Below are 17,507 nucleotides of genomic sequence, written 5' to 3'. Positions count from 1 at the left end.
AAACCACTGTCAAAAATTCAAATTCAATTCTCAACACTAGAGACGTGCTAGCGACCCGCGAGGGGCGTACCAATTTATTTTCGGTCAGACTTCAGCAGAAAACTTTGAGTGACATATTTAACTATTTTATTCTATTCAGAACCACCTTTAGAGTTAAAGAAGATCGACACTGTCAAGGATGCACTCAGTGTGATAGACATCGTTAGTATATCGGACGGGGAAGACGATGACGATGATGCTCGCAGCCACAAGCACGGCCCGCACGATCCTGCTGCTGGTAAAGTGTCCGACACTCAGGTGATAGATCTTACGGGTGAAGACGAACAATCACATTTCATCGACTCGCACCACCAGCGGAAAGATAGCAAGCTCAGGAGGCAACGAACTTCGGTCCATCAACAGAAACCGAAGGACACCGGTGGTACTGCAGAATCGTCGATTTCATCGTCGTCGCCCAGTAGCGGTGCTGCAGGTGGAGGCCTGTTGATGGAAACCTCGCTAATGATTATCGGTCCTACACCGATAAGCTCACCAACCAAAGTACAGCAACAATCAACCCTCACGGTTCCGATGGTCAAAAATGCTCCATTGACCCAGGTCACCGGTACCAGCTCACTGCTAGCAGCACCATCAACACAATCAACCTCGTCCACATCCGCTTACGGGGTTGCCATGGCACCTAGCATAAACACACCAATTCCCGGATCACTATCACCATTACCGTCAACCTCGTATCTACCCAGTGCGGCAGCGATCATGTCACACGTATCTCCATTAACACCATCACCCACTGCAGGACTGACTCACTATAGTAGCACAAGCAGTAGCAGCAACCTTCTCTCACCTCCTCCGATGGCTGGGTTTCCGTCGATGCTAGGCTCCTCGTCTGCCAGCAGCCCTGGTCAGTACGATCCGCTCACACATGGTATCAATACCATTACCACGACATCTTCATTGCTACAATCATCAGCCGTGACCACTACCAAAACCGAACCGGAATTAGTGTTAAGTCCAGCGAAATTAGGACAGTAGGTATACTATACACTTACACAAATCTAGATTTTTTTCCTAGCAAAAACCGTAAAGCAGGGCAAATACCACACACACACAGTGTAAGATTACGAATATCAACGGAGTCTCAGCCTAACAGCACAAGCGACCGAGAATTGATGCAATCCCGGAAATGAAACCTCCCAAAACGATGCGATTTTAGTAACAATGCGACCGGTATTATATTTATACAAAACGAGAAGATCGGTCTAATTATGCTACTAAGCGGAAAACGGACACATACACGAGCGATTCCTTGCATGGGACAATATTGTTCAACTTTATACTGACATTAAACGCATGGTGTTATCAGATATGTTTGAAATACTAATTCGACTTTCCAACTTGTTTACATATGCACAGGTTTTCGACATCATTGTTCTCTTGATGAGAGAACATTTTAATGGAATGAAAATTAAGAATAGCTTACTATTCTACTGTCATGTTTTGAAAACTGAATTTCTACTATTTATTGTGAATGGTTATGAAACTCCTTATTGATAAAAAAAATAAGTTCTTATTTAGCCTATCATAACTGTAAGACATCTTACTTACTCTTACTCTTTCAGTCGTAAGCCACTTACTCTTTCAGTCGTAGGCCACTTGGGGTCTCTACTGTATATAAGAGCTCGATTCATGGCTATTCGCCGCCAGTCTCGGTAGCAGCTCCATCTCGACCGCTGAGCGCCTCATTATCTTATAACGGTCGGATCATTGTCAAGGACCATTTCGAACAAGTTGTAATCCGACATTCCCGCAACCTGCCTGGCTCACCATATCCACCCTAGTTTGGCCGTTTGGATGAGGATTTGTCCTCCCAGTAACTGATCCAGCTCATGGTTCATTCGCCTTCTCCAGCTACCGTCTTCCATCCGTATTCCGCCATAGAAACACCCAGCGAACGTTGATCCTCCACAAGCATTGTCTACACACTCAAATTGGTTAACCGATGCCAGCTGTTCATCCTCGTTAGCTGATTTGTTTCAGTAAAATTAACATTTCATAACAGCGGTACCTCAAGGTACTGCGGTCAACAAATGTTTATTTTTGCTGTAATTTCAGTAAAATGAGAATGTTCGGTAGTTCGGCTGTTCTAAACTCGTAGAAAAATGAAAAAAAAACGAAATCAGTTTAGTGTGCAGGACAGGTCTAATCAGTGTTTTTTTTTTTTTTTTGTTTTAAACGTTGTACGTCGGCGAACTTTGCACGATTGCCTGAATTTCTCTGCTGGTGTTATTATCGGCAGTCACCAGTGACCCAAGCACATCTTCTCAAAGTTGCGGGCCATAATGTCAATGTCATCAGCGAAATCAAATAACTGAACAGACTTTCTAAAAAACGTCGACTCGTGTCTATCATCGCTCTTCTTATTATAAGTTCTTTAAAATGGGTGATCTTCTTCTTAAAGACATTTTAAACTGAAAATTCCTTGCACTTCGTATTGTTCCAGGACCATTATGACATTCCGAAAATTGGCGAAAGTTTATGCGAATTTTATAAGTTTTCCTTTTTTTTGGTACGTATCCTTAAATAAAAAAAACTTGAGTATATCTTTTTTCATAGACCTTCAACCACATACTTCTCTCAGTTCAACCATGTCTACATACACTAAACTTGCTTGCGATGGGTGTCTTATAATCTTCCCAGCTCCAACGGTAGCAAAACAGTTCTGCGAGCCAATTATGAAAGTGGTGCACGGAATTGTTTTGAAACAAGAACAGCCAATACGAAAGATCGATAGCAAGGAGGAAATTACTCTAAACTCCGGACTAACCCGGGCAAATAAACTGATACTGTCAAAAATAATCTCACCTAACTCCGCTTAACCTCTCCTAAACTTTTCTAAACGTTTAAAGTGTTTAGCCTCTATATTTCTATATCTTTGAGAGACTTCAGTGGTACTGTTAACATGAGCTTCGAGTTATTCAGCAGTGATTCGGGATGGCAGAAATCGCGAATTGTCTAACTTGTTGGAATCATAACAATTTTGACTGTACTGACTGTACTAACAAACTTAAAAATATGAAAAAATTTCAATTAGGCTCTACACGAACATGCCCTAACCTCACAAAATACGCTGGATAAAAATCGTTTGACAGCTATACCTAAGTAGTCTGTTTACCAATTCTTTCCAATTTGCCTATTCTTCACATTAGGTTTTTATAGTCACTGCTAACCTCAATTGGATGAACAAATTTTGACAGTTTAGCAGTACTGTTAGCCTAAATAGAGTTTTAAAACATTTGTTCACGATTGGATACGGTTTGTTTTTGAGATTTATTAAATAAAAGCAACTGTTGCAAAGTGTAAAGATGATTGCTTGAGATGTGTTCTTCGAATTGTGTTTGAACTTGTTTGTTAACAGTACCGCTGAACTGTCAAGGATGAATGCTTTTTCATTTGTGACGTCACGATAAAAAAATATAATTCGGTTTATTATCGTCACTGCTAACCTAAATCGGATGAACACATTTTGACAGTTCAGCGGTACTGTTTGTAAACAGACATTTTTTGTTTATTTGTTGACAACATGGATCAGACCTTTTACGGTGCATATCACCTAAATAGAGTATTAAAACATTTGTTCATGATGGGATACGTTTTGCTTTTGAGATTTACTAAATAAAAGTGACTAGTTGCAAAGTGTATAGACGATTATTTAAGATGTGTATTTCGATTTTTGTTTAAGCCTTTTTGTAAACAGTACCGCTGAACTGTCAAGGATGAATCTTTGTTCATTTGTGACGTCACGATAAAAAAATCTAATTAGGTTTTTTACCGTCACTACTAACCGCAATTGAACGAATACATTTTGACAGCTCAGCAGTATTGTTTGTAAACAGAGATTTTTTTCTTTGTCTGTTAACAAATTGGATGAGACCATTTACGGTCCATATCGCCTAAATAGAGTTTTAAAAGATTTGTTCTCGATTGGATACGGTTTGTTTTTGAGATTTATTAAATAAAAGTGACTAGTTGTAAACAAACCACTGATAGCTGTCAAAAGGTGAACTTGATTCATCGGTAGTCCATTCGAATGGCCATCGTGCAAAACCTAATTAGATTTTTTATCGTGACGTCACAAATGAACAAGCTTAACAGTTCAGCGGTACTGTTTACAAACAAGCTTAAACAAAAATCGAAGAACACATTTTAAACAATCGTCTTTACACTTTGCAACTTTTATATAACAAATCTCAAAAACAAACCGTATTCAATCGTGAACAAATATTTTAAAACACTATTTTGTCGATATGGACCGTAAATGGTCTCATCCAATTTGTCAACAGACAAACAAAAAAATCTCTATTCACAAACAGTACTACTGAACCGACGACACGACCTGCCACTCGTCTATCCAAACTGTATCGTAAATTTAACTACCCCTCAGTAACTGGTAATGTCAAAACGGAATCGTTTGAAAATTTTTTGAAACTGGCAGCACAAATTGATAAGTTATTGATTTTGAATAACAGTGACCATAACCTTGGTTACTGCATATTGAGGACTTGAGAAATGTAAACAAACCCAATTGCAAATGGATATTTCACAACGAATAATTGAAATGGACCAACGGCTGTATCGAGTGGAACGTTTGTGCAGTAAGTTGCAAGTTCTTTAAATAATCGAATGTACAGCCTTGAAAAACTTGGACTCACTAAGGAAAGTCGTTTTGTTTTATTCGTCAATATTCTCCTCAGATTAATTAATGTCAATTCTCCTCAGATTAATTAATGCATTTGTAAGAAATAAATTTAGTGAATGGATTACGAGTTCTTGTTTCAATTCTTATTTCTTTATTGTATAGAAATATGTTAATTTCAGAAAAACGAAAATACACTGTAGATTAGGATTTGTCAGGAAATAGTATACCGCTCTTGCATCTCGGACGGTTTCCGTTGACAGAGAACTGCAAAGAATAGAACCTGAGTTAGCTAAATGAAAACGGATGCAATACGTTATGATGGTAGCTCAGGAATAAAATTTAAGCACTTACCACGAAGGATGTAGAATTTGGCTGTTCACTTCTTAAGTCGCTCTTAGAAAGTGGCAATGGAGGCACAAAATTTTATTTTTTTTTAACTATTCCACAACTTCCTCAAAATGTTTATTTATGCGGGGCTCCTTGGTAACTTGTTTATAGCAACTTAAACAGTGTTGCTCGAGAACAATATTTTTATCATTATCAAGGGGTCGCTATATTTGTGGTAACTGGCGGTAAATCGCTCACAGACACTTTTTAGTTCGATTTTTCTTCGAAGTGCCTGGTCGTGTCGTCGACTGAACTGTCAAAATGTGTTCATCCGAATGAGGCTAGCAGTGACGGTAAAAAACCTAATTAGAATTGCTATCGCGACGTCACAAATGAACATGCATTCATCCTTGACAGTTCAGCGGTACTGTGTACAAACAAGTTTAAACATAAATCGAAGAGCACATTGTAAACAATCATCCATACACTTTGCAACTAGTCACTTTTATTATAATAATCTCAAAAACAAACCGTATCCAATCGTGAAAAAACGTTTGTCGTTTAAAACTTTATTAAGGCGATATGGACCTTAAATGGTCTCATACAATTTGTCAACAGACAAAGAAAAAATCTCTGTTTACAAACAATACTAATGAACTGTCAAAATGTGTTCATCCGATTGAGGTTAGCAGAGACGGTAATAAACTCAATTTACCAATGGTTTGTTTACATATCTATTAATGTACGATTCAGACGTTCCGTCTCCATCCGTCACCGGAATGTGAGCTTCCGTCAAAATTAGTTTAATACTTTCTTTACGGTTTACGTTAACACGGTCCGTCCGTCAAGACTTTCCGTGATGGTGACTCCAAAAGAATGCACGTAATTAATTTTGACGGTACCGTCACCGACTGTGGTTGACTGTGACGGAAAGTGACCGGCCATCTGAATCGTACTTAACACGTATTCAAATTAGAATGAACACATAAACAAACCACTGATAGCTGTCAAACGGTGTTCATTCAGCTCTTTTTGAGAGGTTGTGTCATGTTTGTGCAAAACCTAATAACGACCCTAACACTAGACAATATTATTGTCAGTACAAGGAGTATAGACAATACTTTTGATCGTTTAGTTTGTCAAAAATCAAAACTGCTCACCAATCAAAACAAAACTTTTTCAACAGAGAGGAAACTGTGTAATATGTACAATGAACTCTTCTCTCAATGTTTTTATATTCAGTTCCAATATTCAAAACTCTGAACGCTAGATTTTTTTCGAACAAAAGCGGACTCAAGTTACCAAGCCAATTGGATTGGCGGTATTGACAATTAGGTTTTGCACGATGATGACACAAATGAACTGCCGATGAATCAGATTCATCTTTAACAGCACATCTATTAACACGTATGAAAATTATAATGAATACATAAACATACCAATATTACTGTCAATATAAGTTCATTTTGTTAGTTTTTGTGAGATAATAAGATTTTTTATCGTGACGTCATGAATGAACAAGAATTCATCCTTGACAGTTCAGCGATACTGTTTACAAACAAGTTTAAACAAAGTCGAGGAACTCAAACAATCATCGTTACACTTCACAAATCCACTTTTATTTATTAAATCTCTGAAACGAACCGTATTGAATCGTTAACAAATGTTTTGAAACTTTATTTAGGCGATATGGACCGTGAACGGTCTCATTCAGTTGCCCACAGACAAACAAACAAAAAGTTTGTTTACAAACAGTACCGCTGAACTGTCAAAATGTGTTCATCCGATTGAGGTTAGCAGTAACGGTAAAAAACCTAATATCATACTCGTGCAAAACCTAATTCATCAGGGCCAATTAGGCTTCACAAGATGACATCATGAATGAACTCGTGATAGATATAGTTCATGTTTGACATATACCGGTGGTTTGTTTACATTTTTTATTAGGTTTTACACGTACATAACATTACCTTACAGAATGAACAGAGTGAACTTTTTTTGACAGCCGCCGATGGTTTGTTTACAGTTTAAAAGTCCATCAGAGGTTCATCGTTTGAATTTAAACATTGCAAGTCGCCTCACACTAAACAGATTTATAGAAATATCGATCCTTGATGCTGGAAATGCATAGAGGGCAATCTTTTTAATTCTTTTCACTGTGGAACAGTGTGTTTTTAACAGGCACTTTTTCGTCATTTTTCTGTTATTAATTTGCGGTCGCAAAACAAACCAAATTACCGGCAGCAGTCAAGGATAAAATTGATTCATCGGCAGTTCTTTTATGTAGTCATCGTGTAGAACCTAATAGCAAGTGTTCAAATTAGAATGAACATGTAAATTAACCACCTTCAGTTGTCAAATGATGTTCATTCAGTGAATTTGGTGAGATTATATCATGTGTTTGCAAAACCTAATTAAGGGGCCTAATTCAAGGGGCAGTTTACCACCTTCCAATTTCCGAAACTCGTAAAAATCCTCCACAGTAAGAGACACGGACGAATTGAGCCACCAATTTTAACCAGCAAAACATAATTGTGCACAAACTTGATGTAACCTCGCTAAATGAGGTGATATCAAATGACATTCGTTCTAAACCTAAATGATCTAAATGAACTCGTGATGGAACACTCAGATTTGACACGTACTGGCGGTTTGTACACTCTGGAATGACTAGAATTCCAAGAAATGATGTGTAATGACGCGAAACAACTCTGAGTGATATGGAATGAGCAAGTAATAAAATATTAAGAAGACGTTCATTTAGCTCATTTTGTCAATGAGGAAAACGCCATTTTTTACGATCGCCTTCCACCTTTCCTATCTTTGTTCATTCCCCAACCCCGTTCAAAGAAATATTTTCAACTCGAAAGGCGAATGTCCTAGCGAACTAAATAGAATTCGGTTTCATTTGATAGCATCGTGCGTATTTTTTTCAATATTTGGCATGTGCAACTTCTCTCACAAAGGATCGCTCTATTATCTAATTCTGAAATTCGACAGAACGAACACTTCCAAAAGATCTGACAGAACCAGAATGAAGGAACCGTTGAAAAGATTGCAATTATTTCAAAATGAACTAAATTTAATTTCAAGAAAAGCACCGCAATATTAATCAAAATAATTAGGCATTATGTTTTTAGCTTGTTCTCGTTACTTGTGAGGATGTTTGTTCTTTCGTTAGTTAGTATATTACTGCATTTAAAAATCAGATTGTTGTCTAAGTTTAAACGTACAATTATACACGAGGCACTCGAACCGAAAAACCACAGCATTGTGAACCTGTTATCTAAGCAAATGTTACATAGCAGAATCATTACCACAAGATTGCGATTTATATACCTATGTTTAACTCTATTTTGATGGACTCTATAAAAGAAGAACAAAGTAAACAGAAACTATTCATAGATAACTATGCAACACTGCGGAACGAGATAATAAAATGTCAAAGAGACGCCATATGAAGCATTATATATATATTTATTAGGACAGGCAAAGACAAACAGAATATATCATTTATATAATTCAAGCATATTAAAGCAAAATCCAGTGATAACAAACTATATTACCGAGAGATTTTAAAGAGAGTCGTGTACATAGTGTATTGCTTCCAACAAAATTTAAATTATTTAAATATATGCAGTTACTGCTATAGTTTAGTTTCGTATATGTTAACCTGTTTTCTATCGATTGTTATACTGAAGGAAAGAAAGAAAAAGAACGATATATCATAAAAACGACTCGTCATAATACAAAAAGGGACAAACACACTCAACTAAATGACCCTACACATAAACAATAGAGAGAGAGGAATTCAAATGTGGAAAGAACCTATCAATTCGCATGCTCGAAAAACTTTTCCATAACTGTGAGTATATTTACCGCGTAGCCAAGGAAAAACTAACAAAAAAAGCGATGTTCACAGCAAATATAAACAATAAACAACTGCAACCCAGTAAAATCAATAACATTGAATGTTGTATATGCAAAAAGCAAGCAAGCGAAAACCTGTGTAAACCAATAAAAACCAAATATCGATGGTACTAGTAGCTTACCGTAACCGTTTATGTAAGTGGCTAATGAAACGTGCTAAATGGACGAAATTGAAAGTGTGAACACAAGCATACACTAACAAAAATTTGTTGGCCAGTAACATAAAGTTGGTGTATAAATAGGAGAATAGTACAGCAATGTCTGTGCAACAGTTAAACAGATGGACATATTTAAGCAAGTAAACTCCCGCAGAAAGTACTAGGAAACAGAGAAAAAACGCGGGAAATGGAAAGTGAAATAAACGAACAGATGATAAAAATTGTAATTAAAAAAATTTCTACACTGTAAAGAAATCCTTGCGAGTTCGATCGTATTTATCGATTTTGATATTCAGTACCGATTAGAAGATTCTTCCTATTCGTTAACTTGAGATTATGTTCAATGTTGTTACAATGAGGTATGTGCACATCAAAATCTGGTCAATGACAATCTCGCAGTATAATTTTACTTCTATTTAAGTTCATAAATCAAAATATAATGCTCGCAACAATGAGTTAATTGACAACTAGTTTACATCCAAATACCAATGATGGCTTTTATCGTATCAAAGAACGCTCTCTACCAACTCTTCACACGATTCAATCAGTGTCATTCAAAGAGAGACGGATATCATCTCAGCAACAAAAAACCGGCATGGTTCATTTAACGTAGAATGGACACTAGTGCGAGAGCGAAATTCTCTCGAATACCTGTCTGAGCATCACGAGTTAGCACGCTGCTGTGGGGATTCTCTCTGAACCAACAAACGGTCGCTTATTCTCGTTTCGCAATCCGATTCTATATGGGCTGTTGATATACCATGAAATACTCAGAGTATGAAGTGGAGCGAAGAAAGGTAGAAAAATACTCTCACAGTTCATGCATTGAGAGACACGAGTTCTTGTAGCATCTTCTACCGGATTGAAAATGTTGTATACAATATAGAGAAGTATCGAACAGCTTCTTTCAAATTATCGGCATTCACCAACACTGGATGTATGTGGAGAACTTAATCATGAATATCTCGAGTAATACTGGGCGCAACAACATAATTTTTTGTTCATGTTATTCGAAATATAATCCGCAATTTATGATCATACTTTTACAGGGTGAGATAACCATAAATAACACAAAAATTGGTTTTCTCAATCATTTGGAAACGCTTACTTATTTGCCCTTTTCGCACTCGGTCGACGGGATTGAAGTAGTCTCAGTCCTGGACGTCGTGGTGAGAGCTTCCATCGGCACTAACTATAATAGACCATTACGCTCTCTGCGCTTTTCGGACGTCATGACGAGCGATCGCAAGAACTTGAAAATGAAGTTTGTACCTTCATTTTAGTTCGGAAGTCGCATCCGGAAGTCTGATTCAGCAATTCAACTATTCAGGATCAATTTAAGATTAGGATGCTTAATCCGGATTCTCCGATTCCGATCTCCGAAGTAGAATTTTTTAAATGACTTCTGATCCGTAATTCCTGTATTCAGTTTCAGAAATTAATCCAAAATTCAGAACCTGCATGCTAGAACTGAATTCGGGAATTGGGTTCTGAAACTAGATTTTTGAACTAAATTCAATTCCTTAATCCAGGTGCGGAATTAAAATTCATAATTTTATTCTAGACCTAAATTTGGAACCTGAAAATAAGTTAAATTCCAGAATTCAATAATTAAATTCATGATATGGATTCCAAACCTGAATTTTGCAACTCAATTCAAAACCAGTCCCGGGTTCCGAGTTTAGTTCTTTCAGTTCCAGTTTCTGAATGTCTTGAATTCAGGTTCTGGTGTAAATTAAAATAAATGGTGTCAACTCGACAATTTTAAATATAAATTTATCAATTCGGTTCTTTTTAGAACCATTAAAATATTCCCAAAGAACTATTCAAATTTTACCTCCACTGAGTATACCTAGCGCATACCTAGCATAGCCTTACCTAACAGATAGCTAACGAGTCTTGAGACCAGGTGAACTGGATAAAAATATGGGTATTTTGAGAGTTGAAGAATTGTATATCATGTTTGGTAGTAAAACAGATTGTTATTGTAAATTTCGCTTTGGAAAATTTTATATGAAAGGCGAGCATTGACTCGAGTGATGCGGTCTTCCGAAAGCCGATAAGCATTTTAAATTCACTATTGACATTCATATAGCGACATTTTGAGAAACATGCATCGAAATGAAATCCGAATTTAGGGAGAAGGACAGAGCTCGAACTTACAACAGTTGGTTTATAAGCGCCCTGTTCTTTTAAACGTCAACCCCGGCTAAATGGTTTCGAAGAAAACGCAATTTAAAATTCAGAGATAATATCAGTACTGAACTGAATTCAGAACCTGGTCCAGCTGAATTCAGAACTAATCTCAGGGTCAGGATTTTGTTTCAGAATCAACAAGATCCATTTATCACTTCCGGGTCATCAAGTTTATCCCACTTATCGCCCGATGTAATGTTTATCAAACCATTCAGGGATGATCTTTTCCAAGTATCCGCGATTGCGACTACTAGTGTCGACTCTTTAGCAAAGTATCTAACAAAATATACCCGATCCATGCGCCGAATGTCCTTTTATACCTCTCGCTATCGATAAATCCTCTCTCTCTCTCGATCGCCTGATCTTCCGGAAACGGACATTTGAATTCGTTTTCAATCGAACACACAAGTGTAAATCGACCATAACTACGCTCGAACTGACTAGTACTTGTCATACTATTTTAACCCAGCTAAAGAAATAACCAACTGACTGAGAGCGATCGTAACTCCCTATCTATGCGCCGAACAGAAAGTGAACATCTGTTAATGCCGTTTTTCATTGAAAAACACTGGTGGCGTGGATTGCTCTGGTTTTGCACTTTCGAGCAGAAGTAGCAATGAAACACCGTCAGAATGTTGCATTTCTGCTCGAAAGTGCAAAACCGTAGCAATCCACGCCACCAGTGTTTTTCAATGAAAAACTGCATAAGTCTTATGGCGTTTTTCATTGATAAACACTGGTGGCGTGGATTGCTCTGGTTTTGCACTTTCGAGCAGAAATGGCAATGAAACACCGTCAGAATGTTGCATTTCTGCTCGAAAGTGCAAAACCAAAGCAATCCACGCCACCAGTGTTTCTCAATGAAAAACGGCATTAAATTAACTATTGTAACACACGAGTTACAAACTGATTCCTAATTCTGGAACTGGCTTGTTGACTAGATTTTGGAACTGAATTTAGTTCCATAATTTATATCCGGAATTTAAATAAAGAATTTTGATCTAGGAATCTGACTTCGGAATTCGGGAACAAAATTCAGGATATGAATTTTTGATTAAAAATCTGGAACTAAATGTTTGATCTTAACTCCGAACCTGAATTTTGGAATTGACTACTGAACTAGAATTTAGTTCCTGAATTTCGGATATCGGAGCTTAATTCAGTTTTTTTTTTATTGAGGGTCGAAATTGAAGTTCAATATTCAGTTCTTGATGGATTCTGAAAATGAGTTCAGTTTCAAAATTCTAGAACTAAATTTATGAACTGAATCCTCTATTTGGATTCCGTACCAGAATATTTCAACTGGATTCGATCCGAATCCGAAATTTTCAATATTTCGGATTTTAGTTCTTGAGTTCAGTTTAAGTGTCTGAACCCTGGTCCAGAATTTTAGTTTTGGTGCCGATAAATGAGAAATGATGGCAAAAAGTACTCAGCAGTTGTAAACAAGGAGTATTATTTGGGTCTTATGAGACGTTTGCGTGAAACAATTCGTCGAAAAAGACCAGATTTGTGGGAAAACTCGTGGATCTTGCACCACGATAACGCACCGTCACACAATGCCATTGTTATCCGTGAACATTTGGTTAAAAACGAAACGAACACCATTCAGCAATCAACGAATTCACCTGATTTGGCTCCCTGCGACTTTTTCCAATTCGGTCGACTAGAGAAATCGCTCCGTGGAACACGTTTCAGTACCCGAGATGAGATTATGAAAAAAATCGCAGATGGATCTGATAACCATACCGAAAACTGAATATAAAAATGTTTTCGAGGGTAGGATCAAGCGCTGGCATAAGTGTGTTGCAATCTATGGGGAGTACTTTGGAGGGGACAATATCGAATTTGATGAATAATCTTGTATTTTCAATTTTCTGAATAAATTCCGGGAATTTTTTTATCACGGTATTATGTCCCTGACATTACTCACCCACTTTTTTACTCTCCGTTGTCCCGTATTATTTTATTGTAGAATATTTTTGTCCTCAACAAGTCGTACTATAGTATAAACGCACCGTTACAATTCATGATTCAATTGAAGAATCGAACCAACTCTTCTGCGATCGGTGCGTTGCTTGAGTGGCAAGCTTTGAACTGAGTAATGGTGATAATTTTCAGGTTTTATTTGAAGATTGATTTGAGAAATTTTCTATATATTTATACAACATGTAAACACTTGGCAACAAAAACTTTATCGTTAATGTTTCAGCGGTGTGTTAGATTAATATTTGAGTAGAAAGCGTTGAGTCATTTTCGATTTGAGGAGTTGGAACCCCGTTTTACTACTTTTGCTGGAGAATTTTGGAAGGTTCGAATCTAACCGCTTTCGCAGTGGATGTCTTCGCTTATTATCAGTTCAGCAACGCTATCGCACGGCATTACATTCAACATATCATGTTAATTATATTGGTGCGCAGTGCTACTATTTAAGCGCCCGCGAATTTGACATTTCTCTCCCCTAATTCTATGTGCGAGATTCGATGCGGACTCGCCTGAGGGCGCCATGCTCGCAAAAAGGATGCTGCCAATAGCGGCCCTTACACGAGTCATTAAAAATGTCAATTAGTAAAAAAAGTATCATTTTAATGAACGTGTAGTGGTGCACTAATGACGAAATTTCTAACAAATTTGAATTACATCATTGGTTAGTCATCATTTAAAATGACATTTTTAATGCTCGTGTAAGGGCCGCTAATGATTTGTTTGGGAAATGTGAGAGCTGGATATCTTATTAATATGGTGTCTTTGCACTTATTAAACATTGAACAAAATATTTCTGAAATATTTTCTTGTTAAATTTTCTTCGATATAACGATACATCAATTCCACGTAACACATGGATCAATAAGTCCCGAGACTAACAATGGAAACAACATTTTTTTTTGCAAAATTTTTTTAAATTCATCAACATAATCACCTTTTAGGGTGATACAATGGTTCCAACGTTTTTCCAATTTTTCAATACCTTGTTTATACAAAAATTTATCTTTCGCTTCAAAATAAGCTTCAGTTTCAGCGATGACATCCTCATTTGAGCCAAATCTTTTTCCCTGGAGCATTTTTTTAAGATCAGCAAAGAGCCAGTAGTCACTGGGGGTAAATCTGGCGAGTATGGGGGTGGGGAAGCAGATCAAAGCCCAATTCGTTCAATTTCGCTATTGTTTTCATCGACTTGTGGCAGGGTGCATTGTCTCAATCGAGGCACTCACTTGGAAAAAACTTTTTTCATGCTCAATTTTTCATGAAGGATAGTAAATACACTTCCATATGATATCTGTGTCATCTCAGCAATCTCACGGAGCTTCATTTTATGATCTTTTATTATAATTTTTGTCACATCATTCACATTTTCCGGTGTAACGGCTTCCACAGGTCTACCCGAGCGTTCCGCGTCATTTGTGTCGGTACGACCACGTTTAAACTCGGCGAACCACCGACAAATCATTGCTTTTGATGGACAAGAGTCCGGATAACATTTTTCAATCCATTGTTTCGCTTGCACGGTGTTTTTACCCATTAAAAAACAACGTTTTATCAAAACACGAAACTCGATTTTTTCCATTTTTTAAACAAACTACAAACTCCAACCTCGATAACTCAGCTGTTTCTGGTCGGATCGACTTAAAATTTCGACCCGTTTCAAGCAAAGGTTAGTACTCTAGAAAAACGTGGTTACTGGTTTACTACGAGCGCCATCTCTGCTTTAGTCTCGGGACGTATTGATCCATGTGTTATTCTGGTATTCCAATAACTTACATTCTTGCATGAAGTTTACAAAATTCAAACTCGTTTCGTCGTTCAGGTCTCTCAGGCGCTTTCATGTATTCCTGCTGGTTTTGACTAAGCCAGAACATCGATTTTCACTTGAAGTACTGTTGAATGTGATCGTGTGCATTGAACATGCAAAATAGTAAATACAACAATCAATTATTGATCGGAGGGCATAGTCGTATCAATTATTATTCATGGTAAATTTGAATTGTAATTATTCTTTTTACCACGCTAACATACTTAAAACTATACTCAGATAAATTGAATACTGATATGCATAAAATTTATCGTATGATGCCTTAAAAAAATACTGAAACACGTTTCCATAAGAACCATTTAAATTTATTGGAAATAGCGTGAAATAAGTATGATCGAACTGTGCCATAACCTTTTTTTATCAGTACAAATCATTCGAAGCTTGCAACAATAGTTATCTTGAGACGAAAAGCCAAATTACATCAAATAAATCAATCAACAACAGGGATCTGGAACAACCAAAAAGTTAATCAAAGAGGCTTGCACGATTGAGTTTCAAACAATCTTTTTAGCAATAATTTATTCTCAAACGAACGTTAAGCCAAACTTTTTGGATGAAATATCAGTTTTGATAATTTCTTTACCAACGTTTGATGGAAAATTGCTTACATTTTATGAATGTAAATTTCAATTCCCTTATAAAAAAAGTTAGCAACACTGCTTCAATGGATTTGTATTAGAGTGCGCTACACAAAATAAACGAAACTAAATAACTGTTACAAAAGCAGGAAAAATAAATAGTTTTACGATAACATTCCATATCCATTGCCTTTCGCGTGTTAAATTAAATTAAATTAAAATATGTAAACATTCCTATATGGATTTCCTCTTGCAGCAATTGTTGTGATTATTGTGATTGGAACATTCGTGTTTACTTATAGAAGGTACGTAAATCTTTATATCGTAATAATTGCTGCAAGAGGAAATCCATATAGAAATGTGTTTGTTGCTAATCAAATACACTGAGCTAAATTTTCTTGTTCACATAATATGATATTCTAATGATTTTGCACTATTAGCATTTCCAATAATAGTTACAAGATGTGTTCAACATCATGTCAAATATATGAGATAATCTTATGAAACATAAAACTGTTCTTAACGTTATTTTTACAGGATTTCCATATAACGAATGAAATTTCCAGTCTGAGTCAAATTTATTGGCGCGTCTTATAACCATTACTAGATATCCGCACAACATACATTGGAACAATTTATGAAGCGCATATTATATTCACTTCGAATTTATTTAAATATGTTCATATATACCATATGACTAGTTTTATAAAATTTATATATATATATATATATATATATTTTTTTTTTTTTCAATGGAGGTCATACGAATAGCAGATAATTGCCAACTACTTTTCTTTGAGGATTCAAGCTTTACTAGTATTCCATTCGGTAAGGGAGCCGCTCATGATATTTGCGAAAGAGAAGTGAGATCCCGAGACTGAAAATAAAAAAAAATTAGTCTTACTAGACAGAAAGAAATGTACCGGATATATATTTCATGGTCCGTTAACGCATATCCTTGAACGAAGTTGGATGAGCTGTCTTGTTAGCGATTTAAAATTACATTGAGATGCGGAACTTCCTGAAAAAAATGGTCTGGAGCAGTTAATGAATGTCGAGGACACAACTATTCACGACTTTCATCGGATTTCCATATAAATTAAATGGGATATTTTTATAACTTTCATTATGATAACGTCCATTTAGATTTGACATACACATTAAATAAAGATTATAAGTTTCCATATAATTTCTATGGATTATATTCTGCATATGATTCATATGACAAATCTAATGAATATAAATAAGATTTTCATTTCAGTGTATGTTAGTGAACGTAAGCTGAAACTGAAATATTTTTTCTCGAGCAGTTTTAAGGAAAGCGGGAGAGTTTTAGACTAAGATTTTCGCTTTTCTTGACTTGTAATTTTAAGCAGAATGATTCGATTGGTTTATTTTTCAACCATATGGAAGACTTATTGATTAAAATCAGGAAAAGAAGCGCCGGAATTTTTTTTACGCACACATTGTTGACATTACTCATACGCTTGCAAAGTCTTGCTCCTTAAACGTTAAAATTCAGAAACGTATTTCGGCATGTTATTTACCATTTTATTGTTGTTAACTTAATGAAACATTATTTTTGAATACTTTATGAGAAAAAACTATTTTAACTTCGTTTAAGATTTTAATGAGAAGTGATAATGTTTGTATGATAAAATCATGATTTGTATAACACTAGATTGGAAACCATTAGTTTAATCATGAGATTTCATAATGCTACCTTATGAAAATGATATGAAACTCTACAAACATAATTCGAATTATTTTCAAAGACATATCAATAAAAAGCCTACCGATTCCTTGTGGCT

At 36.2% G+C, this 17,507-nt stretch overlaps 1 protein-coding gene across 4 annotated transcripts in view; it reads left to right on the top strand.

Moving 5' to 3' along the window:
- The window catches only part of LOC131427945 (uncharacterized), a 739,358-nt gene extending 730,026 nt beyond the window's left edge, over nucleotides 1-9,332 (top strand). For all 4 annotated transcript variants that reach the window (XM_058591542.1, XM_058591541.1, XM_058591540.1 and 1 more), the window contains one exon: nucleotides 140-9,332. In XM_058591542.1, coding sequence (XP_058447525.1) covers nucleotides 140-1,032 — 893 coding nt within the window. In that variant the 3' untranslated portion in view covers nucleotides 1,033-9,332. The remainder of the gene's footprint in view (nucleotides 1-139) is intronic.
- The last annotated feature ends 8,175 nt before the right edge of the window (nucleotides 9,333-17,507 follow it).

The sequence above is a fragment of the Malaya genurostris genome, chromosome 2 (genome assembly GCF_030247185.1).
Source record: "Malaya genurostris strain Urasoe2022 chromosome 2, Malgen_1.1, whole genome shotgun sequence".
NCBI lineage: Eukaryota > Metazoa > Arthropoda > Insecta > Diptera > Culicidae > Malaya > Malaya genurostris.
The sequence above is the reverse complement of the archived record's forward strand: the minus strand, read 5'-3'. Positions and strand labels throughout refer to the sequence as shown.